This window comes from Salvelinus fontinalis, chromosome 12 (genome assembly GCF_029448725.1).
Source record: "Salvelinus fontinalis isolate EN_2023a chromosome 12, ASM2944872v1, whole genome shotgun sequence".
Classification (NCBI taxonomy): Eukaryota; Metazoa; Chordata; class Actinopteri; order Salmoniformes; family Salmonidae; genus Salvelinus; species Salvelinus fontinalis.
This window is the reverse complement of record NC_074676.1, coordinates 3,174,690-3,191,153: the sequence shown is the minus strand read 5'-3', so window position 1 is coordinate 3,191,153 and position 16,464 is coordinate 3,174,690. Positions and strand designations below refer to the sequence as shown.

General features: G+C 43.3%; 1 protein-coding gene across 7 annotated transcripts in view; it reads left to right on the top strand.

Moving 5' to 3' along the window:
- Positions 1-16,464, top strand: part of LOC129866629 (membrane-associated guanylate kinase, WW and PDZ domain-containing protein 2-like) — a 274,270-nt gene that overhangs the window by 89,290 nt on the left and 168,516 nt on the right. For all 7 annotated transcript variants that reach the window (XM_055939391.1, XM_055939390.1, XM_055939392.1 and 4 more), the window contains exon 3: positions 7,321-7,440. In XM_055939391.1, the coding sequence (XP_055795366.1) occupies positions 7,321-7,440 (120 nt within the window). The remainder of the gene's footprint in view (positions 1-7,320; positions 7,441-16,464) is intronic.

Below are 16,464 nucleotides of genomic sequence, written 5' to 3'. Positions count from 1 at the left end.
TTGTTAAACAAATCAAAATATATTTTATATTTTAGATTCTTCAACGTAGTCACCCGTTGCCTTGATGACAGCTTTGCACACTCTTGGCATTCTCTCAACCAGCTTCCCCTGGAATGCTTTTCCAACAGTCTTGAAGGAATTCCCACAAATGCTAAGCACTTATTGGCTGCTTTTCCTTCATTCTGCTGTCCAACTCATCCCAAACCATCTCAATTGAGTTGAGGTCGGGTGATTGTGGAGGCCAAGTCATCTGATACAGAACTCCATTACTCTTCTTCTTGCTCAAATAGCCCTTACACAGCCTGGAGGTCTTGTGGTGGTTCATTTCTTTATTATCAAATGAGGAGAGACAAACTTATCACACAAGTCAGAGTTATACTTAACCTGAATCTTTATTAGTGAGAGCTTTGCAATAGCGATGGCTGGTCGACGAATCACGCTAAGATGATTCGTTGAGAGCCCCGAGACAAAAGTACAAAGGTCTTTTATAGCCAAGATACACCCCTTTCAACCTACATGACGAACAACAGATATATAGAATGGGTCACAAGGTTAAGATTTGTATGAAAGATACCTATAATACATAGCAGACAGTATCTGCTGTGTCAACAGTTTTCATTGTATAGAGACCAGTGTCTGTCTCTTCAACTCCAAACTGGAACCATCTCTCCCGGGTACGGTATAGAACAGAAACATTAACTCATGCTCTGGAATTCTCTTTAGGTTTTATCACCCAAAAGACATCGTAAATATCCTGTCAGTGTTATCTCCCAGAGGCCCATCCTCAGTAGAACACACACACAATAGTTAAGAATACTCTATTCTGTTGTATTGCATCAAATGTTTGTTTTATGCAAGTATTATAACATAATCTTGAAATGTTGTGTGATTTTTTTGGTGATTTTCTTACCAAAGAAAGGTTAAAATCTCACCTTTCTGGTACAAATAATTATACATTGCTGAGGTGTAGTCGCTTTTGAGGACACAAGTTCAAGTACTAAGCACAAATATGATAAAAATATGAAAATATAATATGTACAGTTTTTCACAGGGGCTGTCAACCAACCTAACTGGCTAGTTAGCAAGCATCAACCTAGCTGGCTAGTTACCAAGCACCAACCTAACTGACTAGATAGCCTAGCTAGCTAGCTTCTTCCGGAAACAAACCTGTAAACCATCCTTTATGATGGCTGCAAATATCATTCTTGTTAGTACATCATGGCAGTGAAGTTGAACATCTCTGGCTGGCTGAATAGATGAATATTGGCAGACAGATGAATTGATACAGTATAATGAAGTGGTGTAGTGCACTTATTTTTCAGTGGGTATTGCATATACTCGTTAATCCCCCACAATGCTTATCATAGTAGTGGAGGCCTAGTGGAGGTATACACCTTATCAATTCATAAGGCTACTGGAACAGATCTGGGCCTGGTTTCCCAAAAGCATCTTTGGCTAAGTTCAAGTCCCGCAATTTGCGGGAAAACACCATTCTAAAATGGGCAACCGCACATGCGAGCGGTTTCAGGGACAGAGATGCCGATTTCTGTTAGAAAGAGGGGACATCTAAAGATGCAACACCTATCATGGGTTGCTAATATGACTAGGATAATGCATTTGGCTGCTAGAGTAGACAATGAAAGAAAGTTGAAAGAGAACCAATAGGACAGGAGAACACACATGGCGGAAGTCTTTATAAAATAATTGCCTCCACCTTTCTATTGTGGGACGGCTGGCTATATGAAGTAAATGTTCAGGTGCAAACAATTAAGGAACCGGAAAAATATGGCGATGCTAACGACAGGCCTAACCGTCTTCTGGGTGATGGAAGGGTTTTCCCAAAAACCTTCTCTACTAAATGTTAACTAGCTACTAGCTAAAGTATTATATGCCTACCTGCCAGAATGATATCATGATTATTTGCACCAATCCACGAGCTATTTGTTTTGCAAACTCCACCTCATGTGCTACAGAAACACCGCTATCCAAACAAGAACTAGAATTAAAGGTTAACTACACCATTTAAAAAAATCTGAACTGGTTTAAGCATTGTTATGGACATCATTTTGGGGGGGATCAGAAACCTGTGAATTAATGACCCAGTTCACAGCCTCATGTATCTGTTTCAATAGTAGGCCTACTATTAGCCTACTTGCTCAGTACAGCTTGGGTTGGCCTTGGGAGACCAATATGGGATTTATCAATTCAGGTCAATCTTTCACACAGGGTGCCTTCACACAGGGTGCCTTTTCCTTCACCGGGCGGGCCATTTAGTATTTTTTCGAGAAAATTAGAGGACAGTGCGAAAATTATTCAGAGCCCTTGACTTTTAACACATTTTGTTACATTACAGCCTTATTTTAAAATGGATTGAATAAATACATTTCCTTATCAATCTATACACAATACCCCATAATGACAAAGAAAAACAGGTTTTTGGAAATTTTGGCAAATGTATTAAAAATAAAAACGTATCTCATTTACATAAGTATTTAGACCCTTTGCTATGAGACTCGGATTTGAGCTCAGGTGTATCCTGTTTCCATTGATCATCCTTGATGTTGCTACAACTTGATTGGAGTCCACCTGTGGTAAATTCAATTGATTGGACATGATTTGGAAAGGCACACACCTGTCTATATAAGGTCCCACAGTTGACATTGCATGTCAGAGCAAAAATCAAGCCATGAGGCCGATGGAATTGTCCGTAAACCTCAGAGAAAATATTGTGTCGATGCACATATCTGGGGAAAGGTATCAAAAAATGTCTGCAGCACTAAAGGTCCTCAAAAATACAGTGGCCTCCATCATTCTTAAATGGAGGAAGTTTGGAACCACCAAGACTCTTCTTAGAGCTGGCCGCCCGGCCAACTAAGCAATCGGGTTTGAAGGGCTTTCCAGAAGGACAACCATCCCTGCAGCACTCTACCAATCAGGCCTTGATGGTAGAGTGGGCAGAAGGAAGCCACTCACTAAAAGGCACATGACAGCCCGCTTGGACTTTACCAAAAGGCACCTAAACGACTCGGAGACCATGAGAAACAAGATTCTCTGGTCTGATGAAACCAAGATTGAACTCTTTAGCCTGAATGCCAAGTGTCACGTAAAGGGCCTGAATACTTATGTAAATGTGGTATATACATTTCACAACCTGTTTTTTCTTTGTCATTATGGGGTACTGAGTGTAGATTGATAAGGGAGAAATACTATTTAATCCATTTTAGAATAAGGCTGTTAAGTCACAAAATGTGGGAAAAGTTAAGGGGTCTGAAGATTTTACTGTATTTGCACTTCTCCAGGGACCACTATACCACTGGTGTAATTTATTCATTTGTTTGCTTTGACCAGGAACCAAGGAAAGAAGGTGAAATGCTGCTGACACACCCTCACACACACACAGCTGTGCCCTCCTCCCCAATGGGAATGCTGCAATGGATTTAGGAAATCCTGCTCCACTGGGATTGGCTCACAGATGAGAATCGTGTTGTGCATGCCCCTTAGCCGGGCACACACAACACACAAACACACAATCAGACAGCTTACTATGGAAACAGCAACATTGGAGAAACAGAACATTATTACCAAGCTGCAAATTAACCCTGCTCTAAGCTCCAGACTCTGGTGTGTGTGTGTGTGTGTGTGTGTGTGTGTGTGTGTGTGTGTGTGTGTGTGTGTGTGTGTGTGTGTGTGTGCATCCGTTTAGATGTTAATACAGTAAGAGAAGGGGATCCTATGTGACAATGAGAGGCAGTGCTTGCGTCTGCCTCTCAAGTCGTTATGTGTTTGCATGTGTGCCTGTGTGTGTGTCAAATCTGTGTGTGTGTCTGACTGACTGACTGACTGACTGACTGACAACTCACATTATACAAAAAGACTAGTCTCTCAAACCTTAGCTAGTAGGGATACTGGAATTGTGGTCTTGTTTTATATCAGATTGTTTCATTGAGTGCTTGTCAACTCTTTCCCTTTGTTGAGTATGTGTTCATATTCTATCTCCACATTTTCTGGCATTGTGGCCAGACAATTGTATTTTCTATAGAAAGAGATACAGTAAAAACTGTATTGTATGTGTGTGAAAAGCAGTTGCTTGAGCAAATTTGACAGAGAATAGAAATAAGCAATCCAATCAATGGATAGAAAAAGTCAACGTGGACAACCCTCAATCTCTCGCTCGCTCCCTCGCCCTCTCTCTCTCTCCTTAACCAATCAGTGGTCTTAGCTGATCAATGGAGTTGCAAAGAAACCAACACCATAGTCTTGAGTTTACAGTGTGCTTGAGTAGAGTAGAGCTTCCACTTGGCACAGACTCAAACACTGCCTTTCATTAGAACAAATCATCTCTAACTGGTGCATCTAAGCACAAACACACACACAAACACACACACACACACACACACACACACACACACACACACACACACACACACACACACACACACACACACACACACACACACACACACACACACACACACACACACACACACACACACACACACACACACACACACACACACACACACACACACACACACACATTATAGCTCAGTGTTCAACACTATAGTTCCCTCTAAGCTCATCACTAAGCTCAGGACCCTGGGACTGAACACCCTCTTCAACTGGTTCCTGGACTTCCTGACGGGCCGCCCCCAGGTGGTGCGGGTAGGCAACAACACATCCACCATGCTGACCCTGAACACGGGGTCCCGTCAAGGGTGCGTACTCTTCCCCTCCTGTACTCACTGTTCACCTATGACAGGGCACGACTCCAACACCATCATTAAGTTTGCTGACAACACGACGGTGGTTGGCCTGATCACCGACGACGACAAGACAGCCAATAGGGGGGAAGTCAGTGACATGGCAGTGTGGTGCCAGGACAACAACCTCTCCCTCAACGTCAGCAAGACAAAGGAGCTGATCGTGGACTACAAGAAACGGAGGACCGAGCACTGTTGTGGAGCGGGTCGAGAGCTTCAAGTTCCTCGTGTCTAAATCACTAAGGAATTATCATGGTCCACACACACCAACACAGTCATGAAGAAGGCATGAAAACACCTCTTCCTCCTCTGGAGGCTGAAAAGATTTGGCATGGGCACTCATATCCTCATAACGTTCTACAGCTGCACCATTGAGAGCATCTTGACTGGCTGCATCACCTCTTGGTATGGCAACTGCTTGGCATCCGACCACAAAGTGCGACAGAGTGTAGTGTGTACGGCCCAGTACATCACTGGGGCCGAGCTCCCTGCAATCCAGGACCTCAACACCAGGCAGTGTCAGAGGAAGGCCCTACAAATTGTCAAAGACTCCGGCCACCCAAGTCATAGACTGTTCTCTCTGCTACCGAATGGCAAGCGGTCCGATTCATCAAGTCTGGAAATAACAGAACCCTGAACAGTTTCTACTCCCAAGCATTAGGACTGCTAAATAGTTAGTCCCGGTATCTATTGGTTAATTATTTAGCTATCTGCATTGACCCTTTTTGCTCTAACTCTCTTTCGACTCATCACATATGCTGCTGCTACTGTTTATTTTCTATCCTGTTGCCCGTTCACTTTATCCCTACTTATGTACACATCTACCTCAATTACCTAGTATATAGCTAAACTATTGTTACTCGTTGTGTTATTACTTTTCTATTATTTATCTTTTTTTTCTCTGTGCATTGTTGGTGTTGGGGTTCTTTTCCTTGTTCCTTGTCAATCATTGGCTCATTGGTGAAATTAGCATTATGACAATATCTTTAATTAAATCATTCAAAAACCTTTATTAATGCAATTGCAGACAGAAGTTGACAACAGGAACATAGCACTAATGTTTCCGAGTAAGTTCTGCAAAATAGAAAAGGTCCCAAGTTGCTTTTATCATGCTTGTAGTCAGCCCCCTGTGATGTAACTGCCTACGCCATTACCTTCTACTCATGAGACCAAAACCATGCCTACACAGCTATATAAACAAGACTTTTAGTGTTATCTAAAAGCATAGCAGTAAATGTCCAAGTTGATTTATAGTGGAATGTCTGACTTGTCTCTTATATCTTACACTCCATGGGGAGCTCTGTGTCTCTGCATCTCTTTTATCATTTAGGCTCTTCTCACAGACACCCTGAACTCACTCATCTCTCTTCTTTATAAGAGGCAGAGACTAGAAAATTACCGTGGAACAATGTTAAACCTCACAATGTATAGTGTTAATCTGTAGTCTAGGACCCTATAAATGTAAGGAGGGAGGGGTCTTATAACCTGATAATAATCTTATAAACATTTGGTACAGCCCCTATCATAACCCCTAAGGTGAACCCCCGACATTGGGAAGGGCCTGTAAGTAAGTGTTTTACTGTTATTCTACACCTGTTATTTATGAAGCATGTGACAAATATAATCTGATTTGATTTGACAGACACACAGGCACACATGCAAACACATACCGACTTGAGGGACAGACGCAAGCACTGCCTCTCATTGTCACATAGAATCCCCTTCTCTTACTGTATTTACATCTAAACGGATGCACACACACGCACACATACACACACACACACACACACACACACACACACACACACACACACACACACACACACACACACACACACACACACACACACACACACACACACACACACACACACACCAGAGTCTGGTGCTTAGAGTAGGGCTAATTGCAGCTTGGTAATAATGTGCTGTTTCTGCATTGATGCTGTTTCCACAATAAGCTGACTGGCTGTGTGTGTGTGCATGTGTGCATGCAGTGCGTGTATCATGGCTTGTTAGTGGTCTGTGTGTCCACAAACATCCTCAGATTGATTTGCGCGTGGAGAATCAGCAATGTCGTTTGACAAAATGTTCTATACGTTGTTTACACATTTCTGTGGAAGCTGAAAAAACAAAAGTTCATCTTGTCTTATCCTATCTTCTCTTATAAACATACACCCAAGCCTAGCGTTTTGAAGGGCTCACGTTCACATATATTGGTTCACCACTACACATCTTTGTAAGTATGTATCCGTTTAACCCTACTGCTTGGGTGGGGCCTTAAAGCACTCTTATTGCTTTCCAATCCATGTTGCAAAAGCATACAATTATGAAATGGGTCTGGATTATTATCAGAAGTATGACTCTTCTTTCTCTCCCTCTCTCTCTCTCTCTCTCTCTCTGTCTCTCTCTGTCTCTCTCTGTCTCTCTGTCTCTGTCTCTGTCTCCTACTCTTCTCCTCGACGCGTGCGATCCCTCAATACTCACTCCTCCTATTCCTCTGTGTCTGTAACGATTGACAATAAAGGAACGCTCTTCCTTTCCTCTTCTTCTCCCTCTGTAGGCACCACCAGGCTGCCGAAGGAGGGAGAGGTGCCGGGGGTGGACTATAACTTTGTGAGCGTGGAGCGCTTTATGGAACTGGAGCAAAGCGGAGCCCTACTAGAGAGTGGAACCTATGAAGGTAAGTTCACTGACCACGACACTGATCCGCTACGACTACACGAAAAACTGAATTCTAATCTAAATTACGATAATGACATATCCAGATAGCAAAAAAAACAACATGTTTTTATCGTTTACTCGTTTTTCGTCTGTCGTGTTGCGGCTGCTTCCCAGGACCTACACATATCAAGCCCCTCTGAGATTTTTCATATAAATCCATGTTTTCTGTATTATAGTATAACATTTGCTAATGCTACTCACTAACTAACTAGCAAATATAATGGAGCTAGGGGGCCAATATGTCTACCCAAATTTCGCTCTAATACGTGCTGATACCAGTGGGGTGTCAGCAAGTTGTTTGTATAATGACATGTTCTGAATCAGAGAAGAATAGGCTAACCATATTCTAAAATCTGTCTGAATCTAACACCTACCGGTATTCAAATGTAATTAGGGTCTCCTGGGAAACACTAACCAACACTTTGGTTCCTATCTGGTTACAAAAACTCCTACTGTACCTGTCTTTTTCATTTGTTATTATGCTAAACAACACCAACCATAGAATTAGAATAATCAAATCAAATCATATTGTATTAGTCACATGCGCCGAATACAACAGGTACAGATAGACCTCACAGTGAAATGCTTACTAACAAGCCCCTAACCAACAATGCAGTTCAAAAAAATATGAATAAGAAATAAAGTTAACAACATGTAGTTAAAGAGCAGCAGTAAAATAACAATAGCGAGGCTATATATACAGGGGGTACCGGTAGAGTCAATGTGCGGGGGCACCGTTTAGTCGAGGTAATTGCGGAGGTAATGTAGGAGTTATTCAAGTGATTATGCATAGATAATAACAGAGAGTAGCAACGGCGTAAAAGAGAGATGGGGGGGGCAATGCAAAAAGTCTGGGTAGCCATTTGATTAGATGTTCAGGAGTCTTATAGCTTGGGGGTAGAAACTGTTTAGAAGCCTCTTGGACCTAGACTTGGCGCTCCGGTACCGCTTGCCGTGCGGTAGCAGAGAGAACAGTCTATGACTAGGGTGGCTGGTATCTTTGACAATTTTTAGGGCCTTCCTCTGACACTGTCATTCTATTTCTATGATTGCAACAGTTCATCCAAGTGCGTTTTATCTAATCGTAGGAAAATTGCAATCGCAATATTTACTTGGAAAATCGCAGCTCGATTTTCTGCCCATATTGTGCAGACCTACTAACCAAAACACTGACCTCAACTGCTTTGTCACAAAGAATGGCTGTGCTTTTTGTCTTGACTTCAATAAGCATTTCATTCACTGTCCTAAGACGGTCCTCTATGGCTTGCGGTGGTCTAGCGGTCTAGGCTAGACCAGAACACATGCAGTGCATTCAGAAAGTATTCAGACCCCGTGACTTTTCCCACATTTTGTTACTTTGCAGCCTTATTCTAAAATGAAGTAAATAAATGTTCCCTCATCAATCAACACGCTGATGGGTTCGGATTTCTGAACTTGAAATATTGTTAATCGTCAGTTATACTAGAGACATGAGGAGTGCCATAGTCTGGTTTATACACCAGAAGTTAATGGGTATCTGTAGGAGGAATGTATATGGTGGGGTCAGGGAAGGTTGGATAGGACCCAGGGGCCTTTGGGAGGTGCTGAGTAGAGGAGAGGCAATCACATGATTGCTGTCACTGATAATGGTGGAGAGCTGTGGATTAGTGAGGAAGGGGGTCGAGGTCAGGTCGCATTAAGGGAGAAGGAACAGTTTGTTGCCTGCATCACTTGACTTCCTGCCTAGTAATAAAGATGTAATGTTTAGAGTGAAGGAGGAGACTTCACCCAAATTGGGGTGTATATACTACCACTGTTGGAAATATGACTTTGTCTTATGCAGCTGTATGACCCAATGGGTGAAGAAACTTGGTTAAAGCTCTGTGAGTTTTGCTCGGTTCATTTAGAACTTAACAAGGCAATACCCCATAATGACAAAGCGAAAACAGGTTGTTAGGCATTTTAGCGAATGTATAAAAATGTTAAATGATTTAAATGATTCATCATAGCGCTTGATGGTTTTTGCGACTGCACTTGAAGAAATTGTCAAAGTTCTTGACATTTTCCAGATTGACTGACCTTCATGTCGTAAAGTAATGATAGTAGGACTGTCATTTCTCTTTGCTTATTTGAGCTGTTCTTGCCATAATATGGACTTGGTCTTTTACCAAATAGGGAAATTGGGCTATCTTCTGTATACCACCCCTACCTTGTCACAGCACAACTGATTGGCTCAAACGCATTAAGATGGAAAGAAATTCCACAAATTAAGGTTTAACAAGGCACACCTGTTAATTGAAATGCATTCCAGGGGACTATCTCATGAAGCCGGTTGAGAGAAAGCCAAGAGTGTGCAAAGCTGTTATCAAGGCAAAGGGTGAATACTTTGAAGAATCTCAAATATAAAATATATTTTGATTTGTTTAACCTCGCACTGTTTTGGTCACTAAATGATTATATATGTGTTATTTCATAGTTGATGTCTTCACTATTATTCTACAATGTAGAAAATAGTACAAATAAAGAAAAACCCTGGAATGAGTAGGTGTGTCCAAACTTTTGACTGGTACTGTAGGTGTGCCAAGCTTGTAGCGTCATACCCAAGAAGACTGTAATCACTGCCAAAGGTGCTTCAACAAAGTAGTGAGTAAAGGGTCTGAATACTTATGTACATGTGATATTTCATTTTTTCATTTTTTATACATTAAATAAAATGTATAAAAACCTGTTTTTGCTTTGTCATTCTGGGGTGTAGCTTGATGAGGAATTTAAGAAATATATCATTTTCATAATAAAGCTATAATGTAACAAAATGTGGAAAAAGTCAAGGGGTCTGAATACTTTCCGAATGCACTGTATATACCGCTGCATCGTGAGTTGGAATCCGGCCCACTTTCTGAAACTGTCTCTTCCATCTTTTTACTTTGGTCTATCCTGTCCCCAAAAATAATCATATGAAAGGACTGCCCTCCTATAAGAGTGGATCTAATTCAGAAAAGATTGAACGGATGGTTCACTTTTTAGCTTATTATCGACATACACAGGTTTGTTTTTGTCTCATCCAAAATCTCCTGTGTGGCATTCTTGAAGCATGTAGCAATGCTATTTGAAATGGATTTAATCAGATAGCAATGCATTCAAAAGCATTACAACGGCCATGAAGATTGCACTTCCCCCTTCTCTTGTGTTTTAATTTGCATTACAAATTGAGATGTAAGCGCCCGCAGGCACTGCCTGCCACAGAGAAAGAGGTGGTTTCTCCCAGTGGGCCTCTGCTGTTTGTAAGAGATACGCACGCACGCACGCACGCACGCACAGACAGACAGACAGACAGACAGACAGACAGACAGACAGCTAGCTAGCTAGCTAGCTAGCAACCAGATCGTCCATCTGTGGATCTCTGCCATGGTCTGAATCCAGATGCATAGCCTTGAATAGCATCAAACCCAAGACTTACACTATAATACGTCATAATGCCATGTGCACAAGTACAGTGAAATGCATTTCTTGCTAGCTCCAAACCCAACAATGTAGTAATCAATATCAATGTGGGACTGAAAGTAACATAAGGTAGAACAAAAATACATGATAAATAAAAATAGCTCCATTCAGGGTCAGTTCCAATTCCATATTTACAATGTGCAGGGATACTGGAGTGAAAGAGGTAGATACAGTTGAAGTCGGAAGATTACATACACCTAAATTGGAGTCATTAAAACTTGTTTTTCAACCATTCCACAAATTTCTTGTTAACAAACTATAGTTTTTGCAAGTCGGTTAGGACATCCACTTTGTGCATTTTTCCTACAATTGTTTACAGACAGATTATTTCACTTATAATTCACTGTATCACAATTCCAGTGGGTCAGAAATGTACATACAAAAAGTTGACTGTGCCTTTAAACAGCTTTGAAAATTCCAGAAAATTATGTCATGGCTTTAGAAGCTTCTGATAGGCTAAATGACATAATATGAGTCAATTGGAGGTTTACCTGTGGATGTATTTCAAGACCTACCTTCAGACACAGTGTCTCTTTGCGTGGCATCATTGGAAACCAAAAGAAATCAGCCAAGACCTCAGAAAAAAATTGTAGACCTCCACAAGTCTGGTTCATCCTTTTTGCATCTGAGCTCCTAGAGTGTGCGGCTCTCCTTTATTTTCAAGTTTTCTACTCCGCTAGCCAGCACCTCGCCTACATAGGTGTGCGTTTCTTTTTCTTCTAGATACATATTTGTATGAACATAACAAGATTCAAAAACTGAGACATAAATTGAACAAGTTCCACAGACATGTGACTAACACAAATTGAATAATGTGTCCCTGAACAAAGGGGGGGTCAAAATCAAAAGTAACAGTCAGTATCTGGTGTGGCCACCAGCTGCATTTAGTACTGAGGTGCATCTCCTCCTCATGGACTGCACCAGATTGCCAGTTCTTGCTGTGAGATGTTACCCCATTCTTCCACCAAGGCACCTGCAAGTTCCTGGACAATTCTGGGGGGAATGGCCCTAGCCCTCAACCTCCAATCCAACAGGTCCCAGACATGCTCAGTGGGATTTTGATCCCGGCTCTTCGCTGGCCATGGCAGAACACTGACATTCCTGTCTTGCAGGAAATCACACACAGAACGAACAGTATGGCTGGTGGCATTGTCATGCTGGAGAGTCATGTCAGGATGAGCCTGCAGGAAGGGTACCACATGAGGGAGGAGGATGTCTTCCCTCTAACGCACAGCGTTGAGATAGTTTGCAATGACAACAAGCTCAGTCCGATGATGCTGTGACACACCGCCCCAGACCATGACGGGCCCATCTCCATCTCCATATCGATCCCGCTCCAGAGTACAGGCCTCGGTGTAACGCTCATTCCTTCGACGATAAACGCGAATCCGACCATCACTCCTGGTGAGAAAAAAACGTGATTCATCAGTGAAGAGCATTTTTTTGCCTGTCCTGTCCGGTCCATCGACGGTCGGTTTGTGCCCATAGGCAACGTTGTTGCCTGTGATGTCAAGTGAGGACCTGCCTTACAACAGGCCTACAAGCCATCAGTCCAGCCTCTTTCAGACTATTGCTGACAGTCTGAGCACTGATAGAGGGATTGTGCGTTCCTGGTGTAACTCGGGCAGTTGTTGTTGCCACCCTGTGCCTGTCCCGCAGGTGTGATGTTCGGATGTACCAATCCTGTGCAGGTGGTGTTACACGTGGTCTGCCATTGCGAGGACGATCAGCTGTCCATCCTGTCTCAATGTAGTGCTGTCTTAGGCGTCTCACAGTACGGACATTGCAATTTATTGCCCTAGCCACATCTGCAGTCCTCATGCCTCCTTGCAGCATGCCTAAGGCACGTTCACGCAGATGAGCAGGGACCCTGGGCATCTTTCTTTTGGTGTTTTTCAGAGTCAGTAGAAAGGCCTCTTTTAGTGTCCTAAGTTTTCATAACTGTGACCTTAATTGCCTACCGTCTGTAAGCTGTTAGTGTCTTAACGACCGTTCCACCGATGCATGTTCATTAATAGTTTATTGTTCGTTGAACAAGCATGGGAAACAGTGTTTAAACCCTTTACAATGAAGATCTGTGAAGTTATTTAGATTTTTACAAATTATCTTTGAAAGACCTGTCTGAAAAAGGGACGTTTCTTTTTTGCTGAGTTTAGAATATGTAAACATTATTAAAGTGGCGTTATTTGAAGTGACTAGTGATTTTTTAAAATTTTACCAGGTAAGTTGACTGAGAACACGTTCTCATTTGCAGCAACGACCTGGGGAATAGTTACAGGGGAGAGCAGGGGGATGAATGAGCCAATTGTAAACTGGGGATTATTAGGTGACCATGATGGTTTGAGGGCCAGATTGGTAATTTAGCCAGGACACCGGGGTTAACACCCCTACTCTTACGATAAGTGCCATGGGATCTTTAATGACCTCAGAGAGTCAGGACACCCGTTTAACGTCCCATCCGAAAGACGGCACCCTATACAGGACAGTGTCCCCAATCACTGCCCTGGGGCATTGGGATATTTTTTAGACCAGAGGAAAGAGTGCCTCCTACTGGCCCTCCAACACCACTTCCAGCAGCATCTGGTCTCCCATCCAGGGACTGACCAGGACCAACCCTGCTTAGCTTCAGAAGCAAGCCAGCAGTGTTATGCAGGGTGGTATGCTGCTGATACCTTTATTAAGTCAATTAATTAAAGTGGCCAGAGATTTGATTCTGAATGTTGGCAGCAGCCTCTCTATGTTAGTGATGGCTGTTTAAGTCTGATGGCCTTGAGATAGAAGCTGCTTTCAGTCTCTCGGTCCCAGCTTTGATGCACCTGTACTGACCTCTCCTTCTGGATGATAGTGGGGTGAACAGGCAGTGGCTCGGGTGGTTGTTGTCCTTGATGATCTTTTTGGCCTTCCTGTGACATCGGGTGCTGTAGGTGTCCTGGAGAGCAGTTAGTTTTCCCACGGTGATGTGTTGTGCACACCACACCACCCTCTGGAGAGCCTTGCGGTTGAGGGCAGTGCAGTTGCCATACCAGGCGGGGACACAGCCCGACGGGATGCTCTCGATTGTGCATCTGTAAAAGTTTGAGAGTGTTTTAGGTGACAAGCCAAATATCTTCAGCCTCCTGAGGTTGAAGAGGCGCTGCCTTCTGTGTCTGTGTGGACCATTTTAGTTTTTCCGTGATGTGTACGCCGAGGAACTTAAAACTTTCCACCTTTTCCACTACTGTCCTGTTGATGTGGATGGGGTGTGCTCCCTCTGCTGTTTCCTGAAGTCCACGATCATCTCCTTTGTTTTGTTGACATTGAGTGAGAGGCTATTTTTCTGACACCACACTCCGAGGACCCTCACCTCCTGTATGCCGTCTCGTCGTTGTTGGTAATCAAGCCTACCACTGTAGTTTTTTCTGCAAACTTGATGATTGAGTTGTGCATGGCAATGCAGTCATGGGTAAACAGGGAGTACAGGAGAGGGCTGATTACGCAGCCTTGTGGGGCCCCTGTGTTGAGGATCAGTGGTGTGGAGATGTTGTTTCCTACCTTCACCACCTGTTCCGTCAGAAAGTCCAGGACCCAGTTGAACAGGTCAGGGTCTCGAGCTTAATGACGAGTTTGGAGGGTACTATGGTGTTAAATGCTGAGCTGTAGTCAATTCAATGAACAGCATTCTTACATAGATATTCCTCTTGTCCAGATGGGATAGGGCAGTGTGATGGCGATTGCATCATCAGTGGACCTATTGGGGTGGTATGCAAATTGGAGTGGGTCTAGGGTGTCAGGTAGGGTGGAGGTGATATGATCCTTGACTAGTCTCTCAAAGCACTTCATGATGACAGAATTTAGTGCTACGGGGCGGTAGTTATTTAGTTCAGTTACCTTAGCTTTCTTGGGAACAGGAACAATGGTGGCCATCTTGAAGCATGTGGGGGCAGCAAACTGGGATAGGGATTGATTGAGTATGTCTGTAAACACACCAGCTAGCTGCTCTGCGCATGCTCTGAAGATGCGACTGGGGATGAAGTCTGGGCCGGCTGCCTTGCGAGGGCTAACACGTTTAAATGTTTTACTCACGTTGGCCACGGAGAAGGAGAGCCCACAGGCTTTGGTAGTGGACCATGTCAGTGTTACTCTATTTTCCTCAAAGCGAGCAAAGAATTTGTTTAGTTTGTCTGGGAGCAAGATGTCGATCCGCGACAGGGCTGGTTTTCTTTTTGTAGTCCGTGATTGATTGACTGTAGACCCTGCCACATACGGCTCGTGTATGAGCCTTTGAATTGCGACTCTACTTTGTCTCTATACTGACGCTTTGCTTGTTTGATTGCCTTGCGGAGGGAATAGCTGCACTGTTTGTTTTCGGTCATGTTTCCATTCGCCTTGACATGATTAAAAGCGGTGGTTCGCGCTTTCAGTTTTTTGCGAATGCTGCCATCAATCCACGGTTTCTGGTTAGGAAAGGTTTTAATAGTCACAGTGGGTACAACATATCCGATGCACTTGATAATAAACTTGCTCACTGAGTCAGTGTATACATCAATGTTATTATCTGAGGCTATCCGGAACATATCCCAGTCCATGTGATCAAAGCAATCTTGAAGCGTGGAATCTGATTGGTCAGACCAGCGTTGGATAGACCTGAGCATGGGCGTGACCAGTTTCTGTTTATAGTCTGGGAGCAACAAATTGGAATCGTGGTCAGATTTGCCGAAGGGAGGGCAGGGGGAGAGCTTTGTATGCATCGCGGAAGTTAGAGTAGCAATGATCCAGAATGCTACCAGCTCGTGTAGCACATTCGATATGCTGATAGAATTTAGAAAGTCTTGTTCTCAGGTTAGCTTTGTTAAAATCCCCAGCTACAAAAAATTCAGCTTCAAGATGTATGGTTTCCAGTTTCCTTAGAGTCCAGGGAAGTTCTTTCAGGGCAGACGAAGTATCTGCTTTGGGGGGAATATACACGACTGTGACTATAATCAAAGAGAATTCTCTTGGAAGATTATGTGGTCTGCATTTGATTGTAAGGAATTCTAGGTCAGGTGAACAGAAGGACTTGAGTTCTTGTATGTTGTTGTGATTACACAATGAGTCGTTAATCATAAGGCATACACTCTCGCCCTTCTTCTTACCAGAGAGATGTTTGTTTCTGTCGACGCGATGCATGAAGAAACCGGGTGGCTGTACCGACGTGAAGTGAGCCATGTTTCCGTGAAACAGAGAATGTTACAATCTAACCCTTCGTCCACCTTGTTATCTTACCAGAGATTGGGCATTGGCAAGTAATATGCTCGGAAGCGGTGGATGGTGTGCTCGCGTATTGTGTCTGACTAGTAGACCGCTCCGTCTACCTCTCCTGCAGCGACCACGTTGTTTTGGGTCGGCCTCTGGAATAAGATCACATGTCCCGGGTGGAGGTCCGAACAAAGAATCCGCTTCGGGAAAGACATATTCCTGGTCGTAATGTTGGTAAGTTGACATCGCTTTTATTTACAATAGTTCTTCCCGGCTGTATGTAATAACA